Source organism: Rhagoletis zephyria, unplaced genomic scaffold (assembly GCF_001687245.7).
Source record: "Rhagoletis zephyria isolate East Lansing unplaced genomic scaffold, Rhagoletis_zephyria_1.1 Rzeph_scaffold_01991, whole genome shotgun sequence".
In the NCBI taxonomy this organism is placed as follows: Eukaryota; Metazoa; Arthropoda; class Insecta; order Diptera; family Tephritidae; genus Rhagoletis; species Rhagoletis zephyria.
Genome location: NW_016159075.1, coordinates 3,285 through 24,793, shown reverse-complemented (window position 1 = coordinate 24,793; position 21,509 = coordinate 3,285). Strand labels below are relative to the sequence as shown.

The window sequence follows — 21,509 nt, the reverse complement described above, 5'->3', positions numbered from 1 at the left end:
GTACACGATAACTCGAGCAAAAATTGAGATATCTCAACGAAATTTGGTATGTAGGTTTCCCTTAATCCAAGGTAAGATCAGCTGACGCAAAAATTAGATCAAGGAATCTACCATTGTTATTGGGATGAGAGTTACATTGCTTTAGGCTATACGAAAACAAGGTGCTTACAACTAGCATATCGATATCCGATCTGAGATTAGTTGGTAAAATATTATTAGAATCACTTAACCAAGAGACGTTACTTAAATTAAGTTACAGATTAATATAAACCAAATTTGTTTTTACGTTATTATTTGTACACATTTCTTTGCGGCCCTGCTTATGATCACAGATATAATGTATGTAAAATGACACGGTTTTCAAGTTATTTTAAAATTTCGCTACTTTTGTTATTTTCATGTTAATTTTACATTGTTGTACTATTATTTTTGTAAATAAAGATTATATCTTACCTTTTTATTCAACTTCTCGTCCTTTTGTCTCAGTGTTTTATTCGATGGTTTAACAAAGGGATTGAAATAAATTACGAACAAATATAATTACGAATGTGAAAGAATTTCTTAAGTTGTGGACATGCATGTACCGCAATGTAAGATTATAAAATTAGGTAAATTTTATATATATATAAACCACTTGCACATGCATTTAACATGAAAATAACAAAACTAGGGAAATTTTAAAATATCTCGAAAACCGTTCCATTTTCACAATGTGAGACCATCATATTTGGATTTAGCGGAAAATTCTTCATGAGATTGATGTATCAAACGGCGTGGTTATGAGAATTTTAGAAAATTTGTAAGATAATAAAATGGGTTAGGTACTAAACGTAAAAAATAACAAAACGAGCAGTGGAGCTGCTTGAAATTAAAGATACGAGCTACATATATTTAGATTCCGTAAAATTCATATTTATATCGAGCAGGCGGCTTGTTCATTTCTTGACCTGAATATTGCGATTTTTAAAAATTTTGCAGTTTCAAGCAAAGGTTTATTTTTTAAGGAGTGAGCTGGTCGGGTCGACTCGTTGCTGGGTTTCGTCAACGATATGCACACTTAATTCCTGAGTAACATAAGCTGCTTACTCTAAACAGTCAAATCGCTAGAGTCTATTAAAGTTCACAAAACATAAGTAAATTTTAAGACGTTGGGATTTTCCGGAGGTATTGACTTGTACGATTTTCTTTGCTTGCGTTAGAACTGTCATCGTTTCCCTTCAAAATGCCGTCAAGTGGGTATATATCTTAAAAACGAAACATTTTAGAACTAAATTTCTTAAAGCATAAAAATCGCGATTTTTAAAACTTTTGATTCGGCAAGCGGAAACGAGCGTTTCTAAGAATTTAATTTTGCGTAGAGTCCCTCTAAGTTATAAACAAATCTGAAATGGGTCGGCGACGATTTTTTGTATATTCAGACGCTTTCATATGGAATGACTCTAAATTATTAGTTGGTATTCGGTAAAGCTTTAAACTATGAACGGAATCGAATCTCATCGTTTACGAGTAGTAGTAGTTAGGACAGCTTAAGTAAGCGGTAAGGATTAGACATGGATTACACAAGGAATAGAGACAAAAACCACTGAGCCACTTAACAGTAGTAAGAGTTTAATTTTTTTTTTAGTTTTAAATTAAGTTTTTATTGAGGAGGACCATCGATATTTCGAGTATTTTTTACCGTTATACCGCTAAAAGTCTCACAATTTTGGTGGTCTCTTATGGTTTTCCAAGCGTGCGTAACCTTTCCTTATGGTCGCAAAACTTAATAAATACATTCATTTGAAAATCAGCAGAGTTATACAATTAACCAGAAATAACTTTCTGTATTTTTAATATTTGACCTAGGGAGAGTGGACTTAGACTTTTCCGACAGCGAACTAATAATTTTCTACTCTTTCAATCCACTCATAGATTTTTCATATAAAACTTTGTAGTAATCAAGGTTGCCAGATTTTTTTAACTTTGAGTTTGTAAGAATAAACTGTATTTTCAACAAAAAAAGCATATCTTCATAAGCTCAGGGAATTTTGGCAAAATAAGATTTTTAATTTGTTTTAAACATATAGACTTAAAGAAGCATTTATTTTATATATTATATTTGAATTCAGTTTTAATTGCAATCTGTACGTAATACATTCAGCAAATTACACAGGTTTACAAAAAAAGCTCGTGCATATTGAACAAAACCTCTATATCCCCATGTTATTCGGCGCCCTGAATGCGAATCCAAGGTCTGTTAGCCTCCATCAAGTCAGGTTCGAGGCGATTTGAAGGTCAAGTACGGAAAAATGCATTGAATAAACCTGAAAATTCTTCTGAATTTGATCTTGGGATGACCTTGAAGAATTAAGGAATTCAGCGACAACAAAAACAATTTTCTTTTCTTAATTTTTAATGAATACATTTTTTGTCCTATTTGACCCTCAAAAGACCTCGAACCTGATATTATGGAGGTTAACGGATCTTGGATTCGGGTTCAGCGAGTCTAAAACCCCATTTTATATGAATTTACAGGTTTTTTCAATGAATTTTTCCCTATTTTACTTTCAAATGCCTCGAACCTGACGTGATGGGGGCTAACATATCTCGGATTCGCAACCAGGACGTCGAATAACATAGGGGTTTAAAGGTTTGTTTCAATATGCAAAAGCTTTTTTTTGTAGACCTGTGTTATTTGTCTCGACATATACAAGTATAAAGTAATTTTTTAATCGGTGTTTATTGAACGATCTCTTGCTGACTTCCTCTTTAGGCGAGTAAAAATTAATTTTCGTGATTGGGATAAAGAAAAATATTTTGGGTGCTCACAAAGTTGGGATATGATTTGCACCAAATTTTGGCAAATACCCAATCGTGTGACACTGCCTTTGAACTTGTATTTATACATAAGTAGAGTATAGGGATGTTAATCCCATGATAACGCCCTTTTTAGGGTCCCGAAAATACCGGGATTCTTGGAAAGTAATCCCGGGGTTGCCGGGATTTGTAATTTGCACCGATGGCAATAGTAGAAACTCCTTTTCTTGACCAGTATTGGCTATATTTCTTTTTTTTTTAACAATTAATATTTTTTTATAAATATCTAGCTCATTATACATATTTATAACACCTCGAGATAGTAAATTTTAAACACAAACATCAATATATTCGCGAATCCACGTAAACGGACCAGTAAAATGTCGTTTTTAGTTTTTCACTCTGACGTCAGTAATTTAAAAATGATTTAAAAAATTCAGAGAAATGTGCTTAGAGAAGAAGTATGGGTATCAAACTAAATCCTGTAGAATTTAAACAGATTCAAGTTTTTAGTGCAGTAGGGCTGCTAAGAGCATTGAAAATGTCCTTTTAAGATCCTATCCTTGAAATTTCGCAATATTTGTTTTTAAAAAAATTATATTTTAAGGACTTGTATAAACTCGATAACATCATCGAATTTCGTTCTTCTAACTCAGCTTAAAAATTATCTCTTCGTCCTTGTGAATCCAAAAAATTCAATTTTTTAAATTCTAAACAAGTTTCCTATTGCATTTGATACCCATAATTTTATTCAAACTTGCATTGAATTTCTTCAATAATTTTTGGAATTAATCATATCTTTGATATTACAAAGTCCTTTAACATGAATCCTGGCGTCAGAGAGAACAAATAAAAACGCCACTTTAAATAAAAAGTAGGTTTCAAACCCATTTCTTTATTATATATCCCAAGGTAGGGGAGCTTCTCAAACATATAGAATCAATTTTTTCGATTTAAGTTATTGAAAAGTTATGAATATCTAGTTATGAATATATAACGGCATCCCGAAATTCCCGGGATCGGAAAAAGCTGAAAAATTAACATCCCTCATTGACTATGATAACTCGGCCGTGCTATCATAGTACCACAGTGCAACTAAGCGCATTTTAAAATTTTCAGACAATAGCTGCATGCGATTATCGATTATATTTTTTGTTGTTTGTGTGAAATATTTTATTATATATGAAGTCTTTTTCTTTAATCAAAATATGTTGAAAAATAAGTGAAACTAAAAAAAAAAATTTGCCAGAACCCCAGAGTCAGGAAAGTCGACGAAAAGGAGGTCATAACGGACGTGACAAAAACAGAAGTGGTTACAGAGTACATACAAAAATAAGCAAAACTCCGTGAATCCTGAGAGATTTTCCTTTTTTAAACATTCTTTAAATAAACTCAAATTACGGACCGTTACAACCAATTCAGACGCCATTCGTTGTTAGTTTAATTTTGAATTAAAATTTAATAATGGACGTGCCATGTCGGATGTGACAGATTTTACCCCCATACAATAACTTTTACTAATCATACATATATAATTTAATTTTGTACTTAATTTTTTCAGTTCATCACTACACAGTTTCACGTTTTCATAACTTTTTTGCCATCTAATTTAATATAATAATAATAATAGATTGGCGCTTACCCATATGTTAGTGTTTGGCCGAGCTTCTTTTCCGATTTGTGGCATGCGCCTTGATGTTGTCACACAACGCGGAGGGACCTTCAGTTTTACGCCGACTCCGAATGGCGATTGTATTTTTATGAGAAGCTGTTTTTCATGGCAGAAATACACTCGGAGGTTTGCCATTACCTGCCGAGGGATGACCGCTGTTAAGAAAAAACCTTTTTTTCTATATTTTCTGCGATGTTGCTTTGACCAGGGTTTGAACCCAGGTGCTGTGGAGTGGAAGCGGGTACTGCTTACCACTACACCACAGCGGTCAGTTTGGACTCATGTACTTGCATTTTTAAAGAAACACCCGTAGGTAAGTTGCGAACAATATCATGTTGAATTTGGTTGCAAATGATATGTTCGGTTTGACGCCAAAGATATTCTTTCAATATTTCCTCTGGCTACTGGCAAAGGCGCAACTTTCATAATTTCTCCTCGATGTTAATGGTTGACACCTAATTTTTAAGATAATTTTTACTGTTCTTTCGGTGCACTCGTCCGAAATTCATAGAAGATTATAACGCCATCTTTAAACCTTAATTTGGTTCCTTACTTCGGCCAAAGAGTTATTGTCTTCTTGCACATCACACATTCTTACACATTTCAGCAATAAGCTCAAAGTCCTCATTAGCAGCTGCATAGTTTCCCCGCCACTGCCAGCTATTTGTTTGTGAATGGATTTTCGACCAAACTTTCAAAATACCAAAAACTTAACAAGATTAATGAATTCAATTTGTTTGCGCACAATTCAGTACATTGAGTAAAATTTCAAAATTACCGCTTTTCGCATTCGAAAATTCAACAAACAATGCTTCTACTTGTGGCCTAGTCAATCTGCGCCCTCTTGAAAACATTCTGTTGCTTTTGTTTTTCGTGGGAGCAGGCACACTGATAGTCTGACTGACACGCGTCATCAATAAGCGCCTTTGGGCTGCGACAACTACAAAAACCAAAAGGTAAAGACACCGCTCTTAAAATAGCGATAATCATCCTTGTCCTCTGCCACAGAACAAAACAACACCAGCAGCTAACAACAGCAACAACAAGGTAGTGCCATACCGCCGCTCTGATTTATCTGGTGGACTGATTTTTCGACTCTTCATTTGGTGTAGGTACATATACATATCATTGAACTCTTTTGTTTTCCTTTTGTAGTTGGTGAAATGGTTGGTAATCCAAAGTACCGTTGATGACTAATTTAGATTATTAACTTTTTGAATTCATTTTTTGTTGTCTTAATTCGAAAGCGCTAGTACGCTTTGGTATTTGCTTTTGTTTCTTCTTATATTTTGATGAATTGCACACACTCGTAAATCCATACGTACATATGTATGTGCATATGTATGTATGTACACTAGGGTGACCCTTATTTTAATTTATCGGATTTTGTTGGAGAAGAATATTCATGAAAAAACGTGTTATCCAAAATTTCAGGTCAATCGGAGAAAGTTGAGGCGTGCTGACCGCCCGCCAAAGTTTTAACTAAATGTCGTATTTTAGTTGTTAATGGTTATTTAAAAACAAAATAATAGTGATAAAGTTGTAAGTTGGTACAAAGTAAATATATTTACTAGAAATACTTAAGTTTTCGTATTAAGCTAAGACTAAATTTTGGCATTACGTACCAATGGCATTAAATTTTCCTTTGTGCAGTTAGGATAACAAGTTGATGCTCAAAGTCTAACCGCTTTGTTCTCCTAAAAATATTGTGGACAAATCCAAAAGGGAAATATCATATAATTTTTATAAAATTATTCCATTGTTTTGTGTACTAACACTGTTTCACAAATTAATTTTTATTTTTTGTTAAATTGAAAAATTTTTATATAGTGAAAAAGAATAAAAACAGATCATCCGCTTGCTCTACTATCCCCATTTATTCATTTATTCATTTACTTAATGTTCTTAACTCTAAAAAAGAGCCACTGTACATTGATAATTATAACGATGGTAGGCCATATAGGGATGCAAATTTTCAGAGCCAACATCGATACATCGATATTTCGATGTATCGTAAACACTAACATCGATGCCGAAAAAAATCGCCCTATAACTATCGATACATCGATATTTTCCGATGTTTATCTTTTTTAATAAGTATGTTAAGGTACGCCACCTTCCATAAGGTTTATTAATGGCGAAAACCGCTTTACTTGTAAAACCTGCAAATCCTGAAATACCTGGAACTGACTTAATGCTTGTTAAAATTTCAAGAAACACCTAGTGTCCATCTAAACTGCTACATTGTTAACATTTCAATGGGTGGTTTTTTGAATTTAATTAGATTTCCTTCCAATGTCATAATAGATTTGCTGTTTACGCGCAGATAATACTTACAATCACCTTAAGTCGTATTGAAATACTGTAACTACGTCATGGAAATCGCCTATGTTCAACGTTGCCAATTGCTTTTATTAAGTACATGGCTGCCATCACCCGTAATACGCTTACCCGAAGGGCTCTGTCCCACGGTCAGTAATTATCACAATATTTGGATCGCGATCCATATTGATGGATTGATGGATCGCGCACGAATGCTACATGTTCAATATTTATCGGTATTTGCATATATTTTTTTTGCTGAACGCTTATTATGACGCAAGAAAATATTTTTATTTTGTACGTATAACTTACAAATAATGCATTCCACAATTATTCTAAGATTTGTTCAATTTGTTTTGAAAGATTTTAAGCCCCGAGAGTGAAGGCAGAGCCGATGTTTACATTATGAGAGTAAAAGATGTACTGAAGAAATGTATGGATCGCGTTTTGAAAGTGCTACACGTTCAATATTTATTGACGGTATTGCGATCCGCGATCCAGATTTCAAAATTTTTAAAAATTTTGCGATATGGATCACGATCCATCAATACTGCATACTACACCGTCAATAAATATCGCGATACTTGGATCACGTCAATAAATACTGACCGTGTGACAGAGCCCAAAGAATATAACATAAAGATGTGAACGCAATGGCAATTTTGAACCCAAACTAAAGTCGATGTTTAAAACATCGTTAAAATTGACATCGATATATCGCCAATTTTACGATGTTGAGTAATTTTCAAATATCGATGGTAAACATCGGTTTTTTAGCCGATGTTATCGATATTTCAGAAACATCGATGCATCGTTTGCATCCCTAAGGCCATAACGATTTCTTAAGATAGAAACCATGAAAAACGGTAACAGTGCATGATCTCTTACTTCTAGATCAAATGATTTTTTTCTAAATGTTTGTAAAGGCCTTAAACTTGTAATAAGAGGATCCAAAGAATCAAGTAGACGGTAAAATACATCTCAAGTTTAGATTGCCTTGCAGTTTTTCGGCTAAAACGCGATTACTATGCCTTTCACTTAGTCGTCCAATCGGTAGAAGGAAATTCAATACAATTACGGCACCATACATTAAAATTTTGTGCACTGGTGTTGTCATTGGATGCCAGGGATAAAGGCTGGCACACAATCCCGCAGTATCCAGACATAGCGTCTTGAATTTTATATTATCTATTTTAAACTCACTGGATACTGTTTGCCAGTTTTTTCTAACCAGACTTTTTCGGATTTATAAAATCTGTTTTTGTGCCTCATATCGACTGCTGAGTGGAAGATCGACCTATGTATCTCGGCAGCCATTTCGAAAACGCCCTATCTCAAAAAACCTTTTCAAGAACGCCCTATTTACAAATTTTATTGAAAAATACCCTTCCTCAAAATTTGGTTGAAGAACGCCACTTCAAAATGTATTGAAAATGTGCTGATATATGCAGCTGAGATAGGGCGTTTTTGAAACGAGTTCTGAAATAGGTCGTTCTGGAAAAGTTTTTTGAGATAGAGCGTTTTCGAGCTGGCTGCCTTTTTAGGTCGATCTTCCAATGAGCAGTCGATATATTCCAATTTAAAGTAACTCGACTTTTGAAATTGCCCAAAGATTGTTGCAGCTTCTTTCTTTTCGAGGCTGGACAGTTGGTTTGAAATATATTCTTCCATATAGCTGAACTTGCTTTTCATTAATTTAGAAGGACTTTTAAATAACGCTTAACACAAATCCCGATTTTGAATGGATAAATGGGTTCCTTCTGGAATAAAAGTTATCAATTTCGAAGGAAAGAATAAATACAGACGGTACTTACCCTTATCTTCAATTTAGTTGGATTTTTTCTTAAAACACTTCCCCGTGGTTCATATTTTCGATAAAATAAAAGAAGACTGTACCTGATAAAAACTAATAAGTTCACATATTTATCTCAAAAATGTGTTCAGTGCTTGTGCAAATGTTTTAAGCTTACTAATATATTTGTGGTCATAAGCAATAACCGCCTAAGTCGAAAAATCTGAGAGATAAAACGTTTTAAACATTTGGATTGTAACGTTAACCTTATGGGGAAACCAAAATATTTTCATCTATATTTTTTTAAATAATCTAGCTGGCGAGATGGGGATTTCACATACACATGGAATAGTAGTTGCAGAATACGATAGCATATATAACTCAATCCTTTCTTAAGTCGACTTAGGCGGCTATTGTTTATAACGACAGATATAAAGCCTTACGGTTATAATTAAAAAGGTTCAGGAAAATAAGCCTGCGCGTTTGATGGAAAAGACGAATTGAAAAATTCACCATGAAAAAATTAGTTTACTACAAATTATTCCTAATATCTCAGAAACCAATGAAACTATGTAATGAAGAAAAGCTGTAGAGCAATCAACACACATTGCTTTTTCAACAGCCTTCTAAACTTATAGTAACCTTAAAGGTCAAAAAACATGATTTAATAACACACATGAACTCGCTTTCGATATCGGAAAAAAATTTTCCTGACTGAAAAGTAAAATTTGAGCTGTTGTACATGGCAACTGGTAGCAGTTAGTAGCCCAATGTTTATACACGATATTTGGTACTTTCTTATGACTCTCCTGGTATATATTTTTTATCTTAAACTCTGGATATATCTGCATCCGTTTTTTTTTTATTAAACTGGTAAATTTTTGACAAAAGAACAAAACGTTGTATGTTGCTATAGGAGTCAAAGGGGCAGATAACCACATTTTAACGCATGGTTCAATTATTAAACGGTTTGTAAGTACCTTTTTCTAAAATTTGACACTCCCACCCACAGGGATGGTTTTTGGAAGCAGGAGAAAACGGGGAAGAATTCAATCAAACTTCCTAAAATGGAAGCTAAATTCCATAAAAAGGTGGGATGATAGTGAATGGTGGATTTTTAACAAAACAAAACGAATTTGATTTAATTATTTAATTAAAACAAGCTCATTTACATCGATTATAACCCCTGCTTGTTATTAAAAATAAATATTTCTATGTATATACCAAACTTGAGTACGTCAGACGGCGCATAACTCGAGAATGGATGGTCTAATTTGAGCTTTTTTTGATGTATTTGTTCGCCAAATGATAGATATGAAGAAGCTATTTGTTTGTGGAAAACTTATGCAATATTTACTTAAAAAAAAAAAACGATAAATAAAAAAATGTTGAGCTTATGTTTCTTTCGCGCTTTCGCTTTGGATACAATAAAAATACAAATTTGGCACAGCTGATTTTGTTTCTCTGGCGATAAGGCAAATTCATTTCGAAATAAAAATATTTTTATACAGTATATATGTAGCTTTTGGTACTTCACTTTTAAAATAAATAAGCAAAAACAAAAAAGCTCAATTCGGTTACTTTTTAATATTTAAAATATATTTAACTGCCACAACTAAATAACATTTTTATTAGCGTAACGCTGAACGCGCTAATTAGGGATGGCCGTAAGGCTTTAACTTTGAAATCCTATTTAAAGATAGTTTCCATTTTCTTTGCATGATTCAAACCATGTTAGCCACATTTTAACTTAAAAGGAATCATTGGAAAAATTCTAACTCAAGTCAAAGAATAATATTTCACTAATATGGGTCTAGAAAAAAGGCTCTTTAAAAGAAAGTATGCGTAATAAAGTTTCAAACACGAATTTTTAAAACCATATATTAAATTTTTCTCTTTATTATTATAATCTTTACATTTTGATAATTGTAAACACATTAAATTTTTCTTTTTACTTATAAATCAATGAAACGAAGAATTTTCAAATTTTTCATGGTTTTTTGAAAAGTTCTTATAGAAATTCGTCAACTGAAAAATTTATATCTTTGTGAATATTCATAGAATCTAGACCGTTGAGCCTTTCTTGACATGTTGTATTTCACAGGTAGGTTTTAATTCTTTTCAGGTGTGGCTATTGAAACGGGCAAAAGTGCCAATATACGTAAGATCTTAAAAACCTTCCCAAAAGACGTTGTATTAGCTACTTGTAATGCTTCGAAAATGTTCGTGTGAAACTCGTTTTTTCCACATTTTTACCTTCAGAAGAAAGATTTGTTTCGAGCAGTCGATTACTTTTTCATAGAAAGCAAACAATTCTTCAGTTTTTTTTCGTTAAAATCATACTTTGGAAACAAAACACTAAAATTATTTAAAACTGATTTATGGTTTATGAACCGGCTTTTCAAATGAGGAAGGGAATGTAAAAAGCAATGCGATAGTATGCCTCGGCGTCTCCGGTTTTCACATTAAAGCGATTCTTTTGGCGACTGCTGTATCGCGGTACTTTGATTTCTGTACCTAGGTTGGTGCATACTTCTTCTACGTGTTCGAAAAGCAAATGAAAGTTTTTTCTGCATCTTGTCGCATTTCTTCAAATTCCTTTAAAGCGTCGTCGGCTAAGCTCATTGCTTCTGCAAGATCTTCATCAGGTACTTGTAATTGCCGGCTAGCCAAGCAACAACAATTTATAAAAAAGCAAATGCTTGGCTGTTGCCGCTGCGCTAACAGTTTTTCAAATCCTGATAATTTCGATAGATATTCGCACGATACAAATAATTTTTACGGTATTTTCCCGTGACAAATAAAAAGTTTTTGACAATTGCCCTGCAAAAATCGCGACTACTCCATGCACGCGTGTAAAGAGAACCCCCTAAGGACCAAGGAGTACTCCAAAATTAACCACAATTCATATAAAAAATATGGTCCAATTAACATTGCGATGTCCTAGGGCAGGGCCATATACTCCATCCCTGCATTACATCAGAGTAGCACAAAACTACTCCAACATATTAACAATGGCATTGTTGTTATATTTTTTCTTTTGTACACGCTTTTGTTCTTCACTTCTCAAATGCTTTTTCGAAAGTAATAAAAACCAAGACAAAAATTTAAAATTACATGTTGCCTCTAACGGCACTCGAACCCGAACATGCTGGGAGGTAAGAACTAACAGCGAGCATCTCTACACGTTCAGCTGCAGCCAGACATGCAAATGTGCTTTCAAATGCTCAACTTCAATCACGTTTCGTTAAAACACGAGCAGTGATCGGATAACAAACAATAAGCTGGCGCAGAGACACGAGTTGGTCCGCTACAGCATGACAGAGGAACACTTTTGTAAGTACTCCAATTTACCACAAACAGACTACATGGTCCAACGATTTTTGCAGGGGAGAACCCCCTAAGGACCAAGGAGTACTCCAAAATGTATCCATAAGTTTCTCGGCAACGGCTCTAACGTAGCAAAATGAAAAATCGTTTAAAAAACGATTGTATTTCTTCCACCCTGCAAAAATCGTTGGACCATGTAGTCTGTTTGTGGTAAATTGGAGTACTTACAAAAGTGTTCCTCTGTCATGCTGTAGCGGACCAACTCGTGTCTCTGCGCCAGCTTATTGTTTGTTATCCGATCACTGCTCGTGTTTTAACGAAACGTGATTGAAGTTGAGCATTTGAAAGCACATTTGTATATCTAGCTGTAGCTGAACTTGTAGAGATGCTCTCTGTTAGTTGTTAGCTCCCAGCATGTTCGGGTTCGAATGCCGTCAGAGGCAATATGTAATTTTAAATTTTTGTCTTGGATTTTATTACTTTCGAAAAAGCATTTGAGAAGTGAAGAACAAAAGCGTGTACAAAAGAAAAAATATAACAACAATGCCATTGTTAATATGTTGGAGTAGTTTTGTGCTACTCTGATGTAATGCAGGGATGGAGTATATGGTCCTGCCCTAGGACATCACAATGTTAATTGGACCATATTTTTTATATGAATTGTGGTTAATTTTGGAGTACTCCTTGGTCCTTAGGGGGTTCTCTTTACACGCATGCATGGAGTAGTCGCGATTTTTGCAGGGATATACATATACACAAAAATTGCTCGTTTAAGATAATTAGAATAAGCGACAAAATTTCCCGCAAAAGCCCCCCCATCAGAAAATTCATGATCCGCCGCTGGCAGAGTATAACAATGTAAAACCATTGAGAGGTAGACGGACGTTTGACAGCAATATAATTTTAAAATTCAAAACTCAAACTCACACACACAGTCCCATTTTCAATCTCAAACAACATAAATTGTGAACAATTTCATTTTTTTATTCTCAATTTTATATGATTTTAAAATGCTGGCAAACGTCAGAAAAAAATCATGGCCGACGAATTGAGAGAATGAATTTACTTTGCAACGTTTTTATCATGGTACATACTACGCAAATATGTACATACATATAATTAATTTTACGATAACTTAAATATTAATTAATAAGAATCTAATTAATTTGCCTAATCAGCAAACAGATTAACCAGAAATCTGAGTAATTGCTGTAATATTTTGTTTGTGTATGTATGTATGTATGAAAAAATATAAAAGAATTTATACCTATATACGTACATACATATGTATATATGTAGGTATAAATTATGTATGTATGCATGTATGTAAAACCAAATATTACAGCAATTACTCAGATTTCAGGTTAATCAGTCAAATTAGTCAAATTAATTAGATTCTGATTAATTAGGTTTCGATTTATCAGCTTGTTCGATTAATTGATTAATCGCACATCCCTTACTTATAATGAAACTTTGGGGGGCGGTCGACACGCCTTTACTTTATCCGACAAATTTTTTCGTGAATATTCATTCACCAATCTGGAGGGTGCGACCTAACAAAAATTAAAATTAAAATTGTACCATATGGCTAAGGACCACATTAATGTACATACATTAGGGCGGGTATGTGTGTTTTTAATTTCGAGTATGCAGTTTTATAGCCTATTTGATTTTTGTATAATAAAGTGCAAATTTTGAATGTCTTAAAATTCGCGCTAATTTTAACCTTTTTATGCGTTTATGGCGTTACGCATTTTCTTTCACATAAAAAAAAAACTATAAAATCAATCAACGCGATTTTAAGACTGTTAAACTTTGTACCATGTTATTATCCTCATTTGGCGCTGTAACCGCAAAGCACGCCAGTCCTTTCTCTTCTGTGCCAACTGTCGCCAATTGGAAATGCCAAGTGAAGCTAAGTCCTTCTCCACCTTTTGCACTTAATATTCGTTCTTCTTAAAATTCGTACAGAGATTGAAATTAATTGTTAACTTTTTCATTTATTTTGCTTGTATTTAATACGAGTAATTACCTCCTTCGAGTTGTAATCTCTTTTTTCCAATAGGCATAAACTGCAGTTAAGGCTTGGTGGAAATGAACTACGCCTCAAGCCAAGTTGTCACATATGTTATAATTTCTGGAACTCTTTCTCGTATTAAAACAACGACAAGAAATAAGAAATTTGCCTTAAAAGAGCAATAAAATTAAGTTACAGAAACGCTACAGAGGCAAAAAAAATTGAAATTTTTATGATTTGTAAAAATTTTCGAGCAAACGACGACCAATTTTTGCCGAAACCGCACCATATCGGAACCGGAACTTCAAGGCCGAATTTTTCGGTAAATGAACTCGAACCCGAACGCAGAGTAGAACACTAACTATTATACATACGAACATATGCATTTTTCAAAATTTCCATCTCTGACGGATGTTTTCGAAAAAACATAAGTCCAGGAATAGATTCATCATATCAAAACACTTCTTTACGACACTACAGGAAAATTTTAAGGAAAGGAAACCTATTTTCTCAGTTTGGCAAACTCCAAATTGATTTGAGACTTATGTTTTTTTCAGAAAATTTGCTAAGAAATACACGTAGAATCCCCCTGTGCTATACGCGCATAGCCTTTTCGGCTATACCCATACAAAATTTACCCACCCTAAGATGTGTATATACATGCATAGTAACATTTTCATTTTTAGGACGATGCTTTGAAATTTTAAAATCTTTGTTTTATTTTGTTATAACCTGTTTTCTGATAGGCATTGCCTTTCATCAAATCATTTACCCTATTTCTCCTATGTAGACTTGATTAATTTGCGTATAATTTTTATTTATTGCACTTTCAAACGCGATTCAGATTATTTGTGCGTATAACTCAATTCAATATATTTTCTTCGCCGCCTTCTTCGTCGCTATTATGATTTGATGTTCGCTTACAAAGTACAGTTTCGCCCATTATAATCAACCTATGCATAAACATCTCCATTATTATATACATTTAATACATACATACATATGTATGCATGCCTGTATCTAATAGTTTTTTTTTTACTGGTTAAAAAGCCTCAATAACCTGTAGGTAATCAACCAATAATATTTAATTTGATGAACTCAAGATAATGAGGCCTTCTGTTGACTACATCTGCTACATCAGTTTGATTTCCATGTGGAAATAGAGATGGTTTTATTCGGTCTTTAAATACCTGCTCTAAACTTTGCGAATACTTTCAATATCTGAACCAGTACAAAAAGCTTCGATTTTAATGGAGTCTTTTTTTTAATATCAATGGGTAGGTTCAGAAGGCGCAGCAGTTCAGCGCAACCGGTGCTAAAAAAATCGGCGATCGTTATGCGTAATGTGTCCAACCGTACTCCTTTCGGGAGTACAGTGCTTCTTTATTAGCTCTTGTACTTCGTACTTCGAAGTAGAGTTAAATGTACTTCTGGACGATCGTCACATGGCCTGGGCGATAAATTAGTTCAAACCCTTCAAGTCGCCGGGGATCGATTGCATCATACCTGCCCAGCTGTAAAGGGCGCTAGTGGTGTCGTGCAATTGGTTGGCTCCTATGTATTCGAAATGCGTGGGGCCGGGTACATCCCCAAGGTTTGGAGGGTAGTCATGCGTTGCGTTCATCCCGAAAGCCGGAAAAGGCTCTCATGTTTCCCCTTTGAATACTAGGCCTATCAGTCAGTTTTAGTTTTTGCTACACACGATAGACTGATAGACCTGTACATAAGAAACGCGATTCTTCGTGACTGTCTTTCAAGAGCTTATTGCAAGAAAAGGGCGGTGGATACCGCCCCGCGCACATTGGTAACGTGGTAAGAGGAAGTCTTCGCGCATCAAAAATTATGCAGTGGGGGCCTTCCTCGATATCGAGGGGCTTTCAACAATGTCCCTCAAGAGGTAATAATCAACACTATTCAAAATCAGGGCATTGAAACCAACCTAAAAAGGCTTTTCTACAGCGTACTTCGTGACAGAACTGCCGCAGTGGAGTGGGAGAGTGCCTGCACTTAGCGCAGAGTCAATAGGAGCCCTCCGCAAGGCGGTGTTCTCTCTCCCCTGCTCTGGATCGCGGTTGTAAACGACCTTCTAGAGGGAGTGGAAAAAGTGGGCTGTCGGATGATCGCCTATGAAGATGGTGGGACGATTTCTAGGCACCCTATGATCTGGCTCAAGGTTTCCCGAACCAGGTTACTAAGTAAGTGGGCAATCAATGGCGGCCTCTCAGTAAATCCTTGAAGGATGGAACTGGTCTTGTTTACCAGGAAGTGTTCGTCGACAGCTCAGACAGGGTATAGTACCTAGGCTTGACCCTGGATGGGAAGCCTAACATTGAGGAAAGGGGAAGAAAGGCGATGGTGGCCTTGTCCTGCTGTGGGCGAGCTATCCGTAAAAGGTGAGCTCTCTCGCCCAAAGTAATTCATTAGCCTTATGAAACCAGATTCAAGCCTATCTTGTTTCAGAGCCCTTGTCTGGTGGAACTCTATAGAGAAGGCCACACTTGTAAAACAACTGCAGCGTTTACAGTGGATCGCCCTAATCGAAAGTGGGCACCTACACTGGCGCTTAACGTCATGTTGAACACGGGGGCGTGCGGATATTGCAGACAGAGTTGTCGCAGCACGAACTGTGATTATGTTTAGGGAAACTCTCCACCAAAACTATGTTCAGGCTTCCGGACTCCTGCAGTGTCTTTGAGTTGAAAATAGCTGCCATCAAGGAAGCGGTCAACTCCATGCTAAAGGATGTGATGGTGGGTTCGAAATCGGTCTCGATAATGAAATTGCGAACTCCATTAAATACCTAATAAAATGACATAAGAAATTGATGCTCGTTTTGTGACACTTAAAAACACTTTTTGCAGCGAAAGACACGAGTGACCCATGTTACCCCTTAAAGGGGCCGAAAAACACGTAACCTCTCAAGGGCTAATGATGGGGGTTCTGACAGGCCATTGGGGGATTGGAATACGCGCGGTAAGGCTAGGAATTTCAACTGATCCCTTTTGTATCAGCTGTCAAGAGGAAAATGAGGTGGAAACATCTCCATACTTTCTTTAAGACTGTCCACCTTTCACGGGGCTAAGATGGAAGCATTTTGGCTCCAACTTCTTAACTAACACTGAGCTCTCAAGGGTCGAAATTAGCGTCATTCGAAATTTGGTAATCGGCTCGCGGCGTTTCACTACTAAATTAAGGGTCTTCGTTCCGCAATCGCGGGACACGTGATCGAATGAAACAAAATGACAGCTGTTTTCTTCACAATATAATTTAAACGGGCGAGGCACACTCGCTATCGAATTCCGCGATCTCAATATCAAATTTCGATTCGAGTTGCGTTTGATATCGAGTGCCGCGATTCGAACTCTGTACTTCCTTGGGCTATGAAATAGTTGGTCACATTAGTTACCTTCTGAACGGCTTGATACAATAGCTGTCAAATTCAACCCTAAAAGGTACACACCAACATGTTGTCTCAAATGATCAGAAAAATAGTACGATCATCTAACACGCAACTGTTCAGTTGATCAGAAGTACACAACAACACGTTCAGAAGGTGCAATCGCAACAGTTACTGAGCTTTTGCGCCTTCTGAACGTACCCGATATAATTAAAATATTTTCTCAGTTCTTTGATCAAAATTATTATTTTTTTAATATTGTTAATTTTTTAAAGAAACTTGGTATCAAAAAATTCTATCTGTTTGTTAGTTTCGTAGAAAAAAAAAACAGTTTTGTTTCTTTGCTGTCATAAATTCGAGTAGTATAATCAAAAAATTGGTAACTTGCATACATGGTGGTAATGTTTCCACTTCAATCTGCACATCCCAGCAATTGCGGTGTCTTGCAGCGAATAGCCACATGGACGTTTAATAGGGTTGCCAGCTTTTTTTGGTGCGAAATCAGTACATTAGACTTTTTCATGCTATAAAAATCAATATTTTTCAGTACACTTTTATTCCAAGCAGAATTATGAATGTAAGTAGCAGATAATACTTTGAAACGCCAGAGTACTTGTTTTTAATAATATCTTGGTATGGGTAAGTCTTCCTCAAGTGGGCCCCGAATTTACCAAGATTATACTATTATTACCAAGAAAAGCAAAAAAAAATTTGTAACGCAAATAATTTCATTCTATAGTTAAATGGTTTTCAAATCTGCACCCAACAAAATTTTTTCATTCGGACACTTACTTTCCAAAACACTGCAACAATTTTCAATTGTTGATAAAAAAAACTATGCCTGAATATCATTGAAAAATATTAATCTTGGTAAATTCGAGGCCTACTTGAGGAAGCCTTACCTGTTTATAAATAAAATGTTGTTCATAAATAATAAAAATGTTATTCATTTTAAAATGAGTATACACATTAACATGTAGTACGAGATACCTTTATAATATTACAGGAGCCAATAAATTATTTTATATATGTACATGACATTTTTTTAATAGCAATAATGAGATAATTCCCACTTTCAGTGTTTAAATAGTCAAAGAACTCTACACCTATACGTATTTTAATATTACTTTTAATTTGAAGTTCACTTTCTAAAATTTTAATTAGAAGTCGGTTTCTCTCTTTTCGCCAGGAAGTAAACTTTATATTTAAGTTAGTTCCTCTCAGGTGCTTCGTTTGAGCGTGGTATTGAAAAAACAAAACTACATATTTATTCAAACTGTGAAAATAGTCCTCTATTCAAGGACTGCATCCGTATTTCCTCATGACTTAAACTATTTTTTCAACTGCGTAAAAACTTTGAAAGACTAAGAATACGCCAAAAGGAGTATCTAAATTGAATCAGTAAATTAAGAAAAACGAATTGTAAGTTGTAGGCAAAGCCATTCAATTATTCAAATTTGTTGTTATGTAAATATATTTTGAAACTGCTTACTATTTTTGAAGTGTTTTCTAAAATTTCCCCCACTACTTCTTTCTACTCATCTAAGGCAGTATAAAATTTCTTCGCCTGTTTTTCCTGACCCAATTTTTCTTAATTTCGTATACACAGTTTTCTCACTCATAATTCATCATTTTCTCATTATGCTGCTGTCAGAAACATTAGCACTCAAGTAAAAATCCTTAAAATTATTTCACACTCACGGCCAGCTTCCTTTTGGTAATTAAACGCCACACTTTGCATCTTCAAGCATTGCCGCCTTACTGCCAGCTGTTAAGGCGTGTGTAATGATCACTTTAAATTAATTTACCAATCAAAAAAAGTGCGACCCTCGGAGTGATTCGTAGAGCACACAGCTGAAGAACACCAAAAGCGCAGACTATGCAACATCAACGAACATACGAACTTATCCAATGCATTCAAGCGGGCGCTTATCCAAGTTTACCTAACTAATTTGTAGTTTTCGGTCTTTGTTGCTCAGTTCCTAAATCCATTTGCATGTCAACCCATTGACATATTGCCACATTGTCGAAGATTTACGTTCGCACTTCACTTTTCAAGTAAACCGCATGTTTCAGCATCGAACTCTTCTTTTAAGCCGTTTTAATTGAATAAGCCTTAACTTTATTTTACCACTCACTCAAACATACATGCATACATATACATAAGTATGTATGTACGTATGTACATATGTATGTAGAAGCAATATTTTTTAAATTTTGTTTTTGTATTTTCAGGTAAAAGCTTTACGCTTACAATCACCGTCAACACCAGCCCAATACAGGTGGCCACCTATGCCAAAGCTATTAAAGTCACCGTTGATGGGCCGCGTGAGCCGCGATCCAAGACAAGTAAGTTGGGTAAACCTGTTCGAAAGAGGATCCCGATACCTAGACATTCTCCTTCTCCCACAATTACTACTACTGTCAGTTCTACCAACACAAACACTTGCCAAACAGCTTCTCGCGAATTACAAATAATGGACTCACAATCACCAATCAAACATTCCCCTCACACACCGCTATCGCCACTATTTGAGCAGAGTGATTGTGGTGATTCCATGGCATATAACGGTGAGAGTTTCCCCTCTTATAGTATGCATCGAATATCGCGAGAAACATTCATTCACAACGCCCGTGTAAATACAAACCATCAAAGTATATCGATTTAGACATGACATTTTTACATTCTATTTAATTTGACATTTTATTTCTTATGTACATTTAAACTTTTAACATTCCTAAAGTTCAAATCCTAAATTGTTAGATAGCAATTAAAATAATACCCGTTGCTAAAAAACTACTTAACTCGAAGGCCGGATTAAGATTGGACATGGCTAAAGGGCCGGAGGAAATGTAGAATAAATGCAATGTGTTTCCTTCCAATAACGATACATATCGCACACCGTCTTCAAAAGAGTCACAACTCAAAATTTTGTATTTTTGAAATTATGCGCTAAGAATGTACACAGAGCTTTTATTTACCTTTCAGCAAAAGCTGGAGCAAATTTCTGTTATGATTTGTTAAAAAAACCTAAGGTAAAGTCGGCCTTGCCCATGTGATTAGCATGTGTTACAAAATAGTTTTTCACAATTTCTGACGAACCTATTATTTTGAGTTGTGGCTCTTTTGAAGACGGTGTGCGGTATGTATGTACATATGACACGTTTAATAATATAGAGATGTAACTCAAAATTTACGTTTTTGGAGATTTCATAATGCAAATAATAAGATTGATAAGTAGAATATGTTCAGTCTAACAGATAACCGAATTTCGCAAATATGGCGAAGATAATCAGCCCTATCGTTAATTCCATGTGAATAAATCGTTCCCATAGTTTAACATGCAATACAAAAACAAATTGGGAAAAATTGTTTTTGTTTTGCTTTAAAATCTTTGGGAATATATGTGAAATTCGCGATAGGGCCGAATGTGGCTTTTCATTTGTCTTTTTAACCGACTTCCAAAAAAGGAGGAGGTTATCAGTTCGTCGGAATATTTTTTTTTTTTTTTTTTTATGTATGTTACCGCATAACTTTGGACCACCGATTTCGATAATTATTTTTGCATCGGAAAGGTAGTGTCTCAGAGGTGGTCCCATACTAATCTGGTTAAGATCCGATCAGCGAATCATGAGATATATACATATATATATTTTTTTTTATATGAGAGTTGAAGTCGGTTTTTTTTTTGCTAAAAATTACTTGTTGTATACCAACCAGGGTTCGTATTTGCACACATATGTGCAGCACATCCTAACATTTTACGCTCACACACGTGTGCTGTGCATATAAAAAATTAAAAATTTGCTCACATCACATGTGTGTGCCGTTTGGTAAAAAGCACGGGCACATGTGTGTACTTTCTTTTTATTAATGTAAAGCACACGCACATGTGTGTGCTATGCGTAGAGAAACTTATACACTTCGAATTCTAACTCAAATCTTAAAATAATTTTTTAATATGTTTTCTGTCATATAAAAAACAAACAACATCTCACTTTTTATTGAATTGTCTTTCAAAAAATAACGTTTAATAAACAAATTCTTTTAAGAATATATTATGTGCATGTGCATGGGCTGAAATTTGTACAAAAATCGGCTCACACACATGTGCATGTGCTTAATAACAAACAGCACACACTTTTCTGTGAGTAGAGTTTGTTTTCCACTTATGCACACACA

The 21,509-nt window shown here is 35.0% G+C and overlaps 1 protein-coding gene across 1 annotated transcript in view; it reads left to right on the top strand.

The window, feature by feature from the left end:
* Positions 1-19,897, top strand: part of LOC108365764 (protein lozenge-like) — a gene marked incomplete at its 3' end in the record, with an annotated part of 61,233 nt that extends 41,336 nt beyond the window's left edge. The window contains exon 4 of the mRNA XM_017619904.1: positions 19,562-19,897. Within this exon, the coding sequence (XP_017475393.1) occupies positions 19,562-19,897 (336 nt within the window). The remainder of the gene's footprint in view (positions 1-19,561) is intronic.
* Positions 19,898-21,509: the final 1,612 nt, after the last annotated feature.